Source organism: Rhopalosiphum padi, chromosome 4, assembly GCF_020882245.1.
Source record: "Rhopalosiphum padi isolate XX-2018 chromosome 4, ASM2088224v1, whole genome shotgun sequence".
Lineage (NCBI taxonomy): Eukaryota > Metazoa > Arthropoda > Insecta > Hemiptera > Aphididae > Rhopalosiphum > Rhopalosiphum padi.
Window position 1 is genome coordinate 10927676 of NC_083600.1, and position 15861 is coordinate 10943536.

The 15861-nt window shown below is 25.4% G+C and overlaps 5 protein-coding genes across 6 annotated transcripts; 4 read left to right on the forward strand and 1 right to left on the reverse strand.

Annotated features, from left to right (window-relative positions):
* Window positions 1-4192: 4192 nt before the first annotated feature.
* Window positions 4193-7173, forward strand: LOC132930120 (endoplasmic reticulum lectin 1). Of its 2 annotated transcripts, XM_060995800.1 has the most exons (9): window positions 4193-4616; window positions 4928-5095; window positions 5156-5291; window positions 5434-5698; window positions 5804-5930; window positions 6045-6095; window positions 6230-6376; window positions 6443-6688; window positions 6747-7173. In XM_060995800.1, the coding sequence occupies exons 1-9, from the start codon at window positions 4470-4472 to the stop codon at window positions 7074-7076; spliced, it is 1617 nt and encodes a 538-aa protein (XP_060851783.1). In that variant the 5' UTR covers window positions 4193-4469; the 3' UTR covers window positions 7077-7173. The 2 variants fall into 2 exon arrangements, with proteins under 2 accessions (XP_060851783.1, XP_060851784.1); XM_060995801.1 differs by lacking the exon at window positions 6045-6095.
* A 1128-nt stretch (window positions 7174-8301) lies between these two features.
* On the forward strand, window positions 8302-9976 carry LOC132930530 (NADH dehydrogenase [ubiquinone] 1 subunit C2). The gene is made up of 3 exons (XM_060996460.1): window positions 8302-8570; window positions 8645-8788; window positions 9704-9976. Exons 1-3 carry the CDS (start codon window positions 8375-8377, stop codon window positions 9751-9753), a joined length of 390 nt encoding a protein of 129 aa, XP_060852443.1. The 5' UTR covers window positions 8302-8374; the 3' UTR covers window positions 9754-9976.
* A 30-nt stretch (window positions 9977-10006) lies between these two features.
* On the forward strand, window positions 10007-10516 carry LOC132930531 (dnaJ homolog subfamily B member 4-like). Its single transcript, XM_060996461.1, has 2 exons — window positions 10007-10074; window positions 10137-10516. The coding sequence occupies exons 1-2, from the start codon at window positions 10007-10009 to the stop codon at window positions 10336-10338; spliced, it is 270 nt and encodes an 89-aa protein (XP_060852444.1). The 3' UTR covers window positions 10339-10516.
* Window positions 10517-10712: 196 nt separating this feature from the next.
* LOC132930529 (dnaJ homolog subfamily B member 1-like) lies at window positions 10713-12121 on the forward strand. The gene is made up of 4 exons (XM_060996459.1): window positions 10713-11227; window positions 11295-11469; window positions 11535-11706; window positions 11783-12121. Exons 1-4 carry the CDS (start codon window positions 11081-11083, stop codon window positions 11952-11954), a joined length of 666 nt encoding a protein of 221 aa, XP_060852442.1. The 5' UTR covers window positions 10713-11080; the 3' UTR covers window positions 11955-12121.
* Window positions 12122-13677: 1556 nt separating this feature from the next.
* Window positions 13678-14964, reverse strand: LOC132929273 (nuclear nucleic acid-binding protein C1D-like). Its single transcript, XM_060994515.1, has 2 exons — window positions 14679-14964; window positions 13678-14219 (listed from the first exon to the last, which is right to left on the reverse strand). Exon 2 carries the CDS (start codon window positions 14206-14208, stop codon window positions 13756-13758), a length of 453 nt encoding a protein of 150 aa, XP_060850498.1. The 5' UTR covers window positions 14209-14219; window positions 14679-14964; the 3' UTR covers window positions 13678-13755.
* Window positions 14965-15861: the final 897 nt, after the last annotated feature.

The window sequence follows — 15861 nt, forward strand, 5'->3', positions numbered from 1 at the left end:
AAAATGTTCATAATATTATTATTGATCATTGATGATCACGTAGAGTTTACATTCGATTAAAGCGCCAGTACAGCATCATAGTGTATAAAGTAATTTGTAGTACAAGATACAAATTATTGTTAAAATTATGTTAAAAAAATTAATAAATTAGGTAATAAACTAAATAAACTAATAACATCATAAAATGTAATGTACCCACTGACCACTATAACATGTAGTTAAATTGCCTATTTATTACGCCGTATAATCATAGAAACATTTTAAAATACAAGTGTCAGACTAATATAAGTAGTTAATAGGTTAACCAATAACAGTAATAAGAATAACTAATAAGTAATAAAATGTGTCTGATTTCATTGTAAGTTAATATTTTTATTAATAAATTAGAATAGGATCCAGTAGGGAAGAGACAACGGGGAAGACCACGTATGATAAGGGAAGATCTGGTAAAAAAAATATGTAAGTGCCTTAGACGCATAGATAATATCATCTATGCTTGAACTTAGATTGAAGGGAACGAGCATCCGGCCGAGATGGCTGGAAGAATGGGTGTTTTGGGCATTCCGCTATCCCAGTCATAGCAGCCAATAACACGAAGAAGAATGAAGATTGTAGTAATTACTTTGCTACATTATGCATATATAAATAGGCAATAGCTTAAAACTAATCTAAATATTATTTAGTAAATTTCATACATATATTGATGATAGTAAAAATGTTAAGGCCCCGTAAATATTCTTATTGGATTACAACAAAATAATTAAAATCTTTAATCTAAAGAAATACTTTGTCTTAAAATCAAATTAAATAGTAATTAATCTGTAATCAACTATAATATCATTAATATTCTTAGCAGTGAGTAATGAACAATAAACAGTCATGATTAGTACTTTAATCAAGTCTACATCGAGCGATAATATTATATTAATTATAGACTATAATATATAGTATATAATATCATTATCTAGAACTATTTATTTATTATTTGGTTTATTCACTATCTTTATCGAGTTGTTATTGTTAATACTGTTATTAGTTGTTATTGACAACAATTATATAGATTCTTTTATGCACAATTTTATTATTGTTGACTTAAATTATTATTTTATCCATTTTCATTCGTTAAACATTTAATTATTTTTATATTTTTGTATACTTTATTATTTTTATTTCATTTGTTTCTATAGATATAATAACACCAATCGAAATTTTACGTATGTGAAATATCAAACAGTACATAATTAATTAATTAATATGATTATAAAATTAATAAAATAATATAAATTTCGCTGTATCTTATATGAGCTATTGAAATTTATTTAAGCTCATTATTATGCTAGAGGATAAAGTGAATTAAAAAAATTATGCTTATAATCAAATAATGGCAGTATAAATATATCGTAATACAATATTTTTTCATAATTTTATAAAATTCCTACTAGTATTAAATAAATATGTACTCGGAGGGGGTGGGTGGAGGTATGCTACACCTACAAGTTGTAGGCTACAACTCCTCTCCTATCGCAACACCACTAATCGCAGAAATAATTATGGGAAACTATTGCGTCATAGCAGGTGCAGGGATCATATAAATACTAAATAAAGTCTAGAACAGAGTTTGTTATGTTACATAGTTTGCGGTGAAAGCACCTTCATGCCAGTCAAATTCCATAAAATATATTTTACAAGTACCTTAAGTACCTGCTTTAAATATTAGTGTGTTAATTAATAGATAGTTTCAGCATTTAATACATTTATTTTACTTGGGATGATGAACACATTTCTGCATCAACATAATACACTAGGCACATTATATTGAGGTAACTTAAAATATAATTTAGGTAAATACTTAATACGGTGAAAATATTATAGATCAATTAAATTAATTCAAATTATTTATTTTTGATTTAGTAACGGGATTTGATTATAAACTTCTCGTGAACTGTGAAGTTACTACATTTTTAACAAATCAAACTCGTTGACGGCTGGTTTTATTATGAAAACACTTCACTAAGACATCAACTACATTTCAAAAATTAATGTATATTTATACTATAATCAGGAATAAAAGTAATAAATGTATAGTTTACTCGCATGATATAGTGATATACCTACCTACAACCTACCAATAATTAATTTAATACATGACTGGTGATCTGCAAAGCACTAAAACGCGATTTACTAATATCCGAATCATGCTATAAGATTTTTCAAACAGTATTATAGCTGCTATTTAATTTTAGTATATTAATATTGTTTAAATTCCTAATTAAAAATTTAAATCAATATTTTTAAATATATTTATTATCGATTCTAATATAATATTTAGTCAGATACTCCGCCCAGAAAAAAAAATTAAATGGAAATAAAAATGTATTTTATCTACTGCATCGTTGGAACTATGCTTCTGCAAGTTAATGCCAGTTGGCTATCCTTTTCCGCATGCATAGATAATTGTAATGCTAAATGTCAATGTGAAGACGTTGGTGGAATAAGTAGAAGTCTATCGTCGCCACGTGCATGTGATTGTATTTTGATATGCCCATCAGAGTGTCAGCATCATTTGAATCGTCGACGTAGAAACGTACTTAATTGGCTTAGTAATTGGTCATCTCAACCAAGTCAACCATCATATTTTTGCAAAGGAACCAGATTCAATGTATTTAATAATTGTATAAGTCAATGTAATCAAGACCGGTGTTCTTGCCAAGAGATAAATCATGATGGTGGCACGATGTACTATTGCACTAATAGAACTTAAGATGTTGTTTTCTTCTAAAATTTCTGTCGTGCTGAAAAGAATCAAAAGTAATAATTCATACAATTTTAAAATATAATACCCAATGATTTTATTATTTTAAATACTATAGCTGTGTAATAAGTAGTTGATTTTATCTACTAATTATATATATTTCTCCTTAATTCTTACTCAAACTTTAAGTTTCAATATTTACGTGACAGTATTGTGCCAAGACTGCCAAGTATAGAATACACATAGATTTAGAATCGTAACTACATTATATATTTATAGACCATCATGTTAAAATATGTTGGTATCTTCTAATTATATTATATTAATCATTTTCAATAAGTACCTATATCGTAAATGTAATTTAAATTTAAAATACCTATGTAAATTATGATTTTTAAGATATATTTCTAATAATGAACAAAAATTGTTAAAAATCAAAAAAACAAAAATAATGTAGAATAATATATTATATAAATTATTAATTTACCGTTGTATCGATAAATATAATCATAACATATCTAATAGGTAATAAACTGTATTGATGTTGAATATTAATTATTATAAAAGATTTATGTCTTGCACTCTTGTAGTTTGTAGACCGTAAGTCCAAAAACTTTCTTTTGTAAAAAGATATTACGGACTCTAACAGTAGAATAGCTTGTAGATTTAAATAGTTAAGAACAAGTATTGAAAAAATTAATCCTCACCCTTAAGTATTTATAGAAGATCGACTAACATTAAAAAAAAAAATAATATTAATAAATACGATTGTCAAAATATATTACAATTTATTCGAATATTTTAATTTAAGTTATTGTTTTGGATTATATAAGGTTCATAGGTTTGGTTTAAACCACATAAATTACAAAAAAAAAAAAAATGATAAATTAAACAATATATTTTAGTTGATTTGATCAAAATATATAAAACGTTTTTTATAAACAGGTCGAGTAGACTATAGTATTACATATTAACATTTTAAACATACTAACACCAATATATTACAATATACCATATACGAATATACGACATACAATAATGTTAACACAGTACTTTTATCGTTTTATACCGTAATTGGCGTAATTGCTAACAAAGTAATTGTTGTCAAAAGAAAAAAGTATACGTGTTTATTAGTTCGCTCATAATGCAATAGGTAATATTAAGAAGATAGGAGAAAACTAAAAAAAAAAATTCTGGATACGTTACTATTGGGAGATTCAAGAGATATAACTAATTTTTGAAAAAGCCAAAAGCTACTATAGTCCCAAATTAATTTAATAATTATTCTTTTTAGGTGCGGTACATCATTTATAAATGTTATCGACTTTGAGTCTACTCACGATTTAAGATAGTACTATCTTTGGTACATTAATAATCTACGAATTATTTCAAATAGATAAATAATGAAGCTTATCGTTATCACTATAATGTTTTAGTTACCCATGTATATATTGTATATCGTGTCGTCGCCTCGTCGGTCAAATTTCGACCGTATATGTATATTTGCATATTGTTTAATGTTTAAACAAATTCTTACACTTTCTGTGTTTTAGTGTTTGCCAATTTGCCATCTGTTTTCTATATTAATACATCATACAATGATGAAGTATATAAAACGAACGTCAGTGAAATACATTGTTTGAACTTACTTTACTTACTTTTGAATTTGCTATTATAGTTATTAAGATTAATTATTCTTCTCGAACTGTATTATAATATGATATCGTCGTATAGAATTTATACGAATTTACTCATTGTTTTCTTATTAAACTTTTGCTATTCACAAGAGTTTAAAGGATTCGATGATACTATACTGTATAAAATAAATTGGCCAGGTAAAGATGTCACTGACCGATTGGCGAAGGTAAGTTTTCATATTAATAAACTTATCTATCCAAAACAATTACAATTAAAATAATTATTTTTAAATTAACATTTTAGTAAAATATAGTCATCATTAAAAAGAAAAACTGGAAGTATAAATTCTATCTTATGAAAAAACATTACTATATCTTGATTGAAATTTAGTCTCTCAAAAAAATGTAAAAATCGTTATGACATACTCATATTTTAAACCCACTTGTCTTAAGTTAATTTAAATTCATAGGTCTTGCCACTGATAGTGACCAGACACGTAAACACATTTTTGACAATAATTTATTGTTAATTTATTAGGAACAAGATGAAAACACATTAAATGTAATGACGGCTGTTGGTGAATCATATAAGTGTATTTTACCAAAACAAGATGAAGTAAATAAAGAATCCGACACATCTTATAATGGACCTAGCCCATTGGAACTATTATCACCATTATTCTCAAAACAAGCTTGTTCTTATAGAGTAAGATATATTCTATGATTTCTATTTAAACAATTTTAATTGAAATTTTTTTTATAACAGGTTGATACGTATTGGATTTATGAGGTATGCCATGGGCGGCATGTCCGACAATATCATAATGAACGTGAAGGAAAGACACAAAAAGAGCAAGAGTACTTCTTGGGAAAATGGAAAATTTTTGATGGTCTTAAATTAGGTAAACTAATGTACAAAATAATTTGTATTGACTTTGTGACAATTAATCAGAAAATGATATGATAGATACTTGTGTAAAAATAACTAATCTACAGTTATAAATATTTTTATATTCTACTTCATTAAATTGTTATATTTTACAGAGGAAGAACTGAAAAGATTAGCAAACTTAAATTATCCTGGACCTACAAAGACAAGAAAAGTTGATGGTGTAAACTTACCCTATTTTGAAATGAGCATGTCCGATGGCACAGTTTGTGACCTTAGTGGCCGTCCAAGACAAACCAATGTTTTGTATGTTTGTTATCCTCAAAGTAAACATAATGTGTTTTCAGTAAAAGAAACATCCACATGCCAATATGAAGTGATCATTTTAACATCTTTTTTATGCACACACCCCTGGTACAAGTTAGTATTTATTATTTATAAATTAAATAATATGTTCTATATTATTTTTATAAAACTTTTGTTTCTGCGCGATTAAGTAAAATTAATTTGCAAAAATTTAAATAGGCCACCAAACAGTGATGAATTAAATATTGATTGCCTTCCAGTTGGTGATTCAATGCGTAAACCCCACAATTTAAAAGTCCTTCAATCTGATACATCTAAATTGAAAAAACAATTAAAAATGCTAACTGTAAGTTTAATTAAATTTATTTTTAGTATACATTTAGTACAGTTTGTTTACCAGTTGCAAGCTTATTTATTATTTTTATTTTTGAAAGTATTTTTAATTTTATTATTTTTAAAGGATCCCCTCAATAAAAAGGAAAATTACATAATTGCTGTTTCAATAGATAAGGTTTATTATTTTATTTTTTAAATTATCTTGCTTTTCTATTCTTTTTATTGGTTTATTGGTTATTTTTCATTTTGAAATTGAGTTATAAAATTGAATATTATAAATAATATTTTGTTTTACATATATTTTTCAAGAATGGAGAAACTAAAATACAAGTTAAAGTACAACCAAATAAAGAATCAGAATTAAATTTGTCAAAAGAAGATTCTTTATTAATGCATTCCAAAACACCAAACAATGAAATTGAAGAATATGTGAATGGAGACTTATGTTTATATGGAGTAAGCAAAAAAAACTGCATAAAGAAATATTGATCAATATTCAATGAAAATGGTTATTTGTTATAGGGCTCTGGCTGGTGGAAATATGAAATATGTTACAATAAATACATTCGTCAAGTTCACAAAGAAAAAGGAAAACCGGATGAAATTGTTGTTTTAGGAACATTTGATATGGATGATCATATTAAGTGGTTATCTCAAAATCCAGAAAAAAAACCTAAGCTGGACGCTTTTGGCAAGATACAAGTTATATCTCATTTTTACTCTTCTGGATCGGTTTGTGAAAAAACTGGCGATAAACGAGAAACTGAGGTAAATAATTAATTTTTTAACTATTCAACTGTTATCCTAATCCCTACAATTTTTTCAGGTACGGTATAAATGTGTCAAAGGTCGATATAATGAAGAATCAGTAGCACTTTATTTGTTAGAGCCCAAAACATGTAAATACATCTTGACAATAGAATCACCATCACTATGTGAAATTATTAATGGACCAATGGATGAATATGGCATGTTCAACATAAAGCCACTTTATGACACAGAAAATATAAAAAATAGTGCTCCATTCCAAACACAAACCATAGATAAAACAGAGGAATATTCTGAAGAAAATATAAAAAAAGATACAATTCCACCTGTTGAACAAGAAACTGAAGTAACCGATGAAAAAAAGAAAATAGTGAAAATTGAATTATAGAGAATATTTATTTTTAAATATTTTGCATATTATTGTTTGTTTATATATTTTGTTTATTATTTATTAACTGCCAAATAAAATGGGTCCATGTATTTAATATGATAGTTTTATTTGAACTAAATCCTAACAAAAAAAAAATATATAAATATTTTTATGATGTTTTATATCATCATATCTGGTGACTATTATTCTCGTAATTTATTTATTATTTAGTGATTTAGATTATAGATAAACATTTTCTTAAGTTGTAGGTAAAGAAAAGTTAAAAATTAGAAAATGGAAATTAATCAGACATTCTAATAGGTACTAAAAGATGCAATATTGATATTGAAATAATAATGCATCTATCATCCAAAGTTGAGAGGAAAAAGTAAAACAAGATAATATATTAATAAATACAATATAGTATCTTAATTTATAGAGCGATATGTTTTCAGAACTTTTTTTTGAATTATTCATTTTAATTGTCTTTAGTTGCATAACTGACAGTTAACAGAAACATAGATTAATTTTTGTATTATTATTATGAAATTATTGGGAGTTTGTCGGCTTATATTTTTAATGATATTCTATTATATATTTAATATTTATATTACTTTATATGAATAAAAATCATTTATTTTTCTATAGCCATTCAGACAACCTATATGTCGACTGATATAATAATTGGCCTCATATCCGCACATATACATTAAAAATAAAAAAATATTAGCCTTTAATGTGTTCTAAAATTGTAGGTAGTAGGTACATAACTATCTTAACCACCATACTTCAACATTTATTATAATTAATAATTGTACAAAACTTTACAGAGTTAACCCTCAACATCGAAGATCAAATCATTTTTACTACTTCTAAAGGTTAATGCAAAGATATTAAAAAAAAGATGCCTACCATCATATAGTATGCAGTCTACTGCAAATATCTTAATATTAATATAGTATTAAATCATCTTACGAAAAAAAAAATAAATAAAAATTATAGTTAAATATAGGTATTTAGTAGGTACTTATTAGTTATTGTTGATGTTTATCAACTGTGTTTAAAATATTGTGTTGTTAATATTGTCTATTAAGTATTAATATATCTATGAATCGCGGACTAAGATATCTTAGTCCGCGCTATGAATTATACGGCCAGTTTTTGTAACGCGGACTAGTTATTACGTGTATAGTGGTATTGGCAATACTGGCAAGTCAATCGGTCGTACGGGTAAAATCTTTGATAACATTGATAAGAGGTCAAATATAAAATTTTACTTTAGCTAGGTTTTTATTTTATTTTTCAAAAAATTTAAAATGAAGCCCATTGTAGATTATAAACCGGCGACTTCTGTAGATCCAACGCCAATAAATTTATTGACACCAGGACCAGATTATGAAAAATACCATACAACGTGGTTGGAAGACAAATGGTTTCCTTTCATGGGGTTTGTATTGGGTGCGGGTTCAGTCTGGTACACATACACAATTAATAGAAGGCCTTTTTATTCTGGTGAGTTTTATCGTTGTGCCATTTTAAACGTAAACATTAAATGTATTTATATTGGATAAATTATTTTTGTTTAGGATTACATGTAAAGCTAGGTGCTGGAATCATTGGCGCTACTGCCCTCTATTATTACAAGCAATATAGAACTTCATATTTAGCTGATAAAGATGCCATGTACAGACATTACATTCAACTACACCCTGAAGATTTCCAAGCTCCAGGTTTGTTTGTAAATCAGTTCTCATAGGCTAAATATTTATATACTTAGAACACATTTTTATTGGTATCAGTCAATTTCAACCCAAAAAATAAGATATTTGTCTCCTGGAGATGTATTTAAATAACATTTTAAACGACACAAAATGTTTAAAATTTTCAATTTTATGCTAAAAAGACAACTATTTTTATTTAACATTGAACATACTAATCTACCTAGTTATGCAATATGGACTTTGAAAACAAATTCAAATTTCTCATCTTATGGTATTTAGTCATACTAACAACTATTAAATTAATTTGGACAATCATTTATAAAAATTTGACTTTAAAAATGTATACAGTTTTGTATATTCAACTAATTATCCTTTTTTAGATAAATGAATAGAAAAGTTGTTTGAATGATTTAACTTATTACATTAAAATCAGTTTTAAACATAAAAATACATAGAATATTTAATTTTAATACTTATGGCTTGAAAATGTATCACAAGATAAGTTTATCTTATTAGAATTAAAAATTAAGTTTAAGATAAAGCCATAATATGTTCATGGCTCATCATAGTACATTTTGAGTGGCAATTGTCTACTACCCTTATAAATAAATGGATGGTAATTGATCTAATTTTATTTTTATTATAAATACTTAATGAAAGTATTTACCTATTTAACTTTGATAAATAATGACGTAATAAGGTTACAAAATGCACTTTTTTTTATAACAGTTATTATTATAAATCTTATAAATCAATTTTATTGTTTTAAACTATGTTTGGAAAATATTTTTAGAATGACTTTAATTTAGCTTTTATGTATTAATTTATATTATAAATTATTCATATTTATATTTTTCTTAAATCATTTTTAAGATACATTAAAAAAAGTTTCATAGATATATGATTACAATTATTTTGTTTCAGAACGCAAGAAAGTTGGAGAATTATTCAAGGAATGGGTCCCTGTACGCTAATTTCTAAGAATTTACAAAATTAGAATTAGTTAATCAGAGATAAACTTTCAAATGTTTTATTGTTAAAGTGTAAAAGTAACCTTTGAATTGTAAAGAAATGAATGCCTTGTAGATTATTTTCATGTACAAGTTATGCAGCTGTACAATTATAAAATAACAAATATCTATAGTAACTCTTGTCTATTATTCAGTTATTTGATTAAAAATTCATTTTTTGTTTAAATCTTAGCTAATATCTAACTTATTTTAAAATATGAATATTGATTACTATTCAATATTAAATTTAAAAAGACATTGCACCAAAGATGACATACATATAGCGTATGCAAGTTAGCTAAATTATAATTTTCAAACTATTTCATTAATATTAACTATGATTTTAGATTTGGAAAACTAGTAAAAAGTCAAGTTCAAAATTGTTGTTTGGTTAAGTTGTGTGAAGCATATGAGGTATTATCTGACCCATTTCGCCGAGCTATATATAATGAATTTGGTGAAGAGGGAATTAAAAAAGGTGTAAAAACCAATGACTTGTACATTGGTCCATGGACTTATCATTGTGATGTGATAAGCACATATTCGTAAGTAGGCATTCTTAGGTGCAATTTGAAAATGCTACAAATTTGTTTAATCTTTTGTGGGTCCATATCTTGTAGAAATGTATATACCATGATAATTATAAAAATAATTAATCTGTAAAATCAATAATGACAACTATTAAAATAAACAAAAAATTATTCAATTATTGTGAGCTAAAACTAAATGAATGCATAATCACTATAAAAACCTATAGGGGTTGAAAATGTTTATAATTATTATGTATCTAATATTGTCCAATGTTGAACTTAATATATATTTATATATATTGAAATAAACTGTTTAAACATTTAATTTTTTTGGTTTCAATATGAACTACTTAAGTGGAAGCTTAAACTTTAAATATTCATAACCTAACTTATTAAAAAGATCTAATAAATCAAAAATCTCAAATAATGTAAAACAGTTTAAAAATTAAATTCATATTAGTGTTTAATTTAAAATTTGTGTTAATGAAGCTATGTTTTACATCAATCTTTAAATAATATATTTTCTACAAATTCACAATACTAATTTACCTATCCAGTTATTCATATCTTTTTAAATGTTAAAAATAATTATATTAGTAATAAATTAAATAAATAAATTTATCCTTTTGAATTTTCTATTTAGAGGGTAGTCATTGTTAATTTAGGATAGTTAGTCTTTAGGGCTAAACCCCCACATTTATGATGATATTATGATTTTAATTCCATAGTTTTTATGCAATATATTTTACATTATTATTAATATGTACCATTGTAGAGAGTATTGTGCACTTAATAACCCAATAACTAATTTGTTCATGAAATCGAATGGTTTATTAATTTTGGATTTAAAAAAAAATAAAGGTAGACCTGATATAGTGAAGTTGCGCCTTCCATTAACACTGAACGAAGTAATTTTGTTATGAAAAACATAGTTAAAATTGTGTACATAATTATTAATTAGTAAATAATTTTTAGGTTTTTAATGGAACAATAAAATTAATTAAGATTAAAAAAAAATCTGATTTTATTTGTGATTCAATGGAAAATGAAAAGCAAGTTTTGAAAATAAAAATACCACGTGGATTCTCCACAGGAGGAACATTAAAATCTGAGATATCTAAACCGGACATAGGACATAATAATATTAAAAGTATCGTATTCATATTATACATTAAAAATGTAAAAATATAAGAGGATAAATAATTTATTTAATAGCTGTATACATTTTCACCACGGAGGATTTACCCCATAAAGTGTTCAAACGAGATAACATGAATTTAATTATGGTTCAAAAGGTTCTGTTGAAACAAGTATTACTTGGTATAAGAATTGTTATTGATACATTAGACCATAAGGTATTAAGGATAAATATCACTGAACCTATAACGTAAGAAAATAAAATACATTTTTAGTTCAATACCTAATACCTATGTGTATAACATAATTATTTTTTAAATGTTCAGACAAGATTACGTTAAAATAATCCACAATGAAGGCATGCCTGATATAAATTTTCCATCAAAACGTGGTAACATAATCATCCAGTTTGACATAATTTATCCACTTTATTTTCCAATTACAGATGAAAAATTTTGTGAATTATTTGACAGCGAAAAAAATTACCTAAATAATTAATTGTTTTATATACATATAATCAGTGTGATCATAATATATGTTAATATAATTCTATAAAAAAAAAAAATACAAAATACAAAATCATTATTTTTTTAGGTAAATTATTTTATTTTATGAATTTTTAAATGATTTGGATTCAATTTAATTTTATAATTAATTTTAGAAAAATTGACCAAATAGCTATGCAACAATGCTGGTTTTTTTATGATTATTTATCATTGGAACTGAACTACACAATTTATGAAAATCTATTCTGTGACTGAAATTCCTAGGGAAATTTCCATTTGGAGTATTAGAGTACTAGATCAAGATTTATTTGAAACACTTTTGGCTAGATTATAATAGGTTTTAATTATATTTTGTAAGTCTTCAAAATTAATTTTTAATAATCAATAAGTAAACTTTTTACCTTTTAAAAATCATTAATTTTAATAATTATTGGTTTAAGATTTAAAATCTTATATAATTGCAAATTAAGATTAAATGGGGAATAAAGTAAATTGTTAAATCAATAGTTTTTAATGGTTTCTCTTTATAAAATGAATTATTAATTATTATATTATGCAATGATTCAAAGATATTTTTTGAAAATTTATAGCTAATTGTTGTATTGAAAACAATAAAACATTATTAATAATAATCTTTATATCTAAAATATTGAATTATAAAGTAAAATTTAATTTTAATTATGTCTATTGTTAAGCATTAATAAAACATCACAAAATAATTATTTTGATACTAATGATTGTTATAGCTCTATAGGATATATTTTTAAATGCAAAAGTAAGCATGATAAACTATGACTAATATATAAATATAACTATATTTACAAATTCATGATGTTTGTTTGACTGTTAGAACTTGAAGATCTTAAATGTATTGTATAAATTACTCAAAAGTTCTTTAATACTATAATATTAATATTCATTATGGAATAGGATAAAAAAAAAGCTAACCAATTGATAAATATTTGAATTAGATTTGGTTCCAAAAATAGAAAATTTGTTAAATAGTTATCTAAGATCTATTGAGGTCATGAAGAACTTCAATAAAACGTCATAGAACACAGTACAATTCAGAACATTCACTAGCATTAATTGCACTATAAAACTATAACTAATTGATAGGTAGTAAAAAATATGAAAATTAGAAAGTATTATTCATAAATTGTAATATTACATAAAATGCTGAAGCAAACAAAACAATAGAAACATTATAGATTATTTATTATTATTTTTTAATACCATTAATACTATTCTCGTAGTAAAAACAGGTTATTTGAGTTATTTCGTTTTTGCCTATTATGATATATTTTATAATTATTAGGGTAGATTATTGAAATTTAAGATATTAGAAAATATATATGCAATAATTAATCAACTGATGTTTCGTCTCAATAAACAAAAATATTTTTTGTAAAAGTATAAGAACCTAAATGGTAAAATCTTTTGATGATCATTTAAATTCTTGGTTACCAAAACTTAATTGAGCAAATATGCTGTAAAAGAAAAGTAAAAATGATTAAATGAGAACAAAATTATTACCTTGTGTATTGTAACAACTAACAAATGTGTAACTATACATACTGCTGCTGATGAATTAATACATTATGTATGTTTTAGTAATTTATCTATTTTAAGTTATAATGGTTGTCTCCTATGTCAACCTTATCAAAGTTGAGGGTGTCAAAACACAAATAAGAAAAAAATACAAAACATTAAAATACAGTTTAAACCTTGGTTTATTGTAAATTTACAATATAATAATAAACATCACATAAAATAAGTTATCTAAAATAATTTCATTTCGATGGGTCACCATTTTCATCAAATTTTATTTTTTTATTAGATTTTTCCATATTATGAGACCTACGTTTCTTGTCTTCTGGTGTCCAAAGAGCATGGTCGATAAACCTTTCAGCAGCTTTTTTATCTACTCTTAGCATATTTTTTTTGGCCATAGCACCTTTAGCCATATCCATAGTTGATTTTATACGATCTAATTCTCGTTTTATATTGTGAGTAGTTGGATCTGTACCACCCAATCGCAAGTAAATCCAATACAAACTATTCAATGTAAATGCAATTAGTAAATCATGCTTAATTTTATCTTCTTCTGATAAAGCGGTATAGTCTACACTCATTCGTGATTCAAGTAATGTTTCAATATCTACAATTGAATTGTCTAAATTTTTAATATTTGTAACTAACTCTTCATCTTTGAGTAATTCTTCATCCAAGTCCAATGTCGCCATTTTTATTTGTCCTAAATAACAAAGATTTTAAATAAAATAAAAAAATTATTTTTACCATAGACTTAAGAGATATTTAAATCATAATACTATACTAATAAATTATCTAAGATTATACTCAGCATATTAAAATATTATGTTATTTTATATATTAGTAAATGTATCGAGCAATTTATATGTTTGATTCGGTAGGTGATTTGAATCTTAATACAAGTAATTTAAATGTTTTTAATTATTTAAAGTATTATATATCTGTTATGTGCAGTTATGCTGTAATTATTAATTAAATAAATAAATTAGAGGATTGAGAAGTAGAATTTCTTTTGTTGGAAATTATATTATGCAACTTCATTACATTTTAGTAATTAATCTAATTTCATATTTGAAACAAATGTATAGAGTAATGAATAAGATAATACAATAATAGCATGATTCTAAAGGTCCAAAGAAACAGAGTAAATTGTTTAACTTACCAAGTTCGTAGTCGTCAGTAAATGGAAAATGAGTTTACCAACGATACCGAGTAAAGTCGGTAAAAGATGAAATGATCGTTGGAAATATAGTATATTGGTGTCTATTGGACTGTAATCTATGTGGTATATAGAGTTTAGACACTATAGATCGTGAAATTACTTTTACAATAATAATAATAATAGTCTATAAGTCGGTAGTCAGTATTGTATACTTAGTAATTTAAAGTTTTAAACTCATCTCGTAAGCGTACATCGCGCGGCGTGCACCGTAGACGGTTATCACAACTTAGCTCGTGGTATCAGATAATATCGGGGATCACTATTTTTTATGCCACGGTATACTATTAGTTCCAACGAATAATTGTTCTATAGTATTTATACTACCAACCAATACTTCCAACAATTTCGTTTTGGGACATAGTTGTTGACTGTACCGAAATATTTATTTCATATTATGTTGGCTTATTTCTAATTATTACACGTTATAATTTTCACGTTTATGGTTTATTAGAACAACTGAACAACTGTTATAAGGAATAAGAATTGGTTAGAAAATTAGAACAATGAATTGTAGTGATATTAGTAATGGGCAATGGCCTTAAGTAGGGGCGTATTTAAAAATGTCCTAAGGGGGGGGGGGGGCACAAACAAAAAGTTCAAATTTGCATACACGGGGCGTAGAGTTGTAAAATATCTCATAAAATAAAAATAAGCATAAAATAGGTTAATGAGGGGGACACGGCCGCACGGGCCCCTCCCTTAAATACACCCCTCTGCCTTAAGCAACCCATCGCCGCATCACTGATCTATTGAGAAGCTACAACGAAGCGACGAAATGTTTTCAGTCTACCTATATAGCTAATAATGTAAACATTGTAAACAGACAATAGTCAAATATTGGTGGGAGGGGGTCAGGGGGAGATAGGTAACAACAGTTTTTTTCAGTTATGATACAAGAACTAATGACTTTATTTTTTTTTCACTTAAATTACTAAAATGAAATGCTCTAGAAATTTATTCCATTACAATTAAAGACTCGGGTATATTTAAACATTTAGTAATAATGTTTCTGAATCAACATTAATTTATAGTTTATACGAAACAAAATTATTTTATAATATAATATATAAATAATTTATAAATGTTTGTAGGTATATATCTATATTCTATATATATGTAGAAT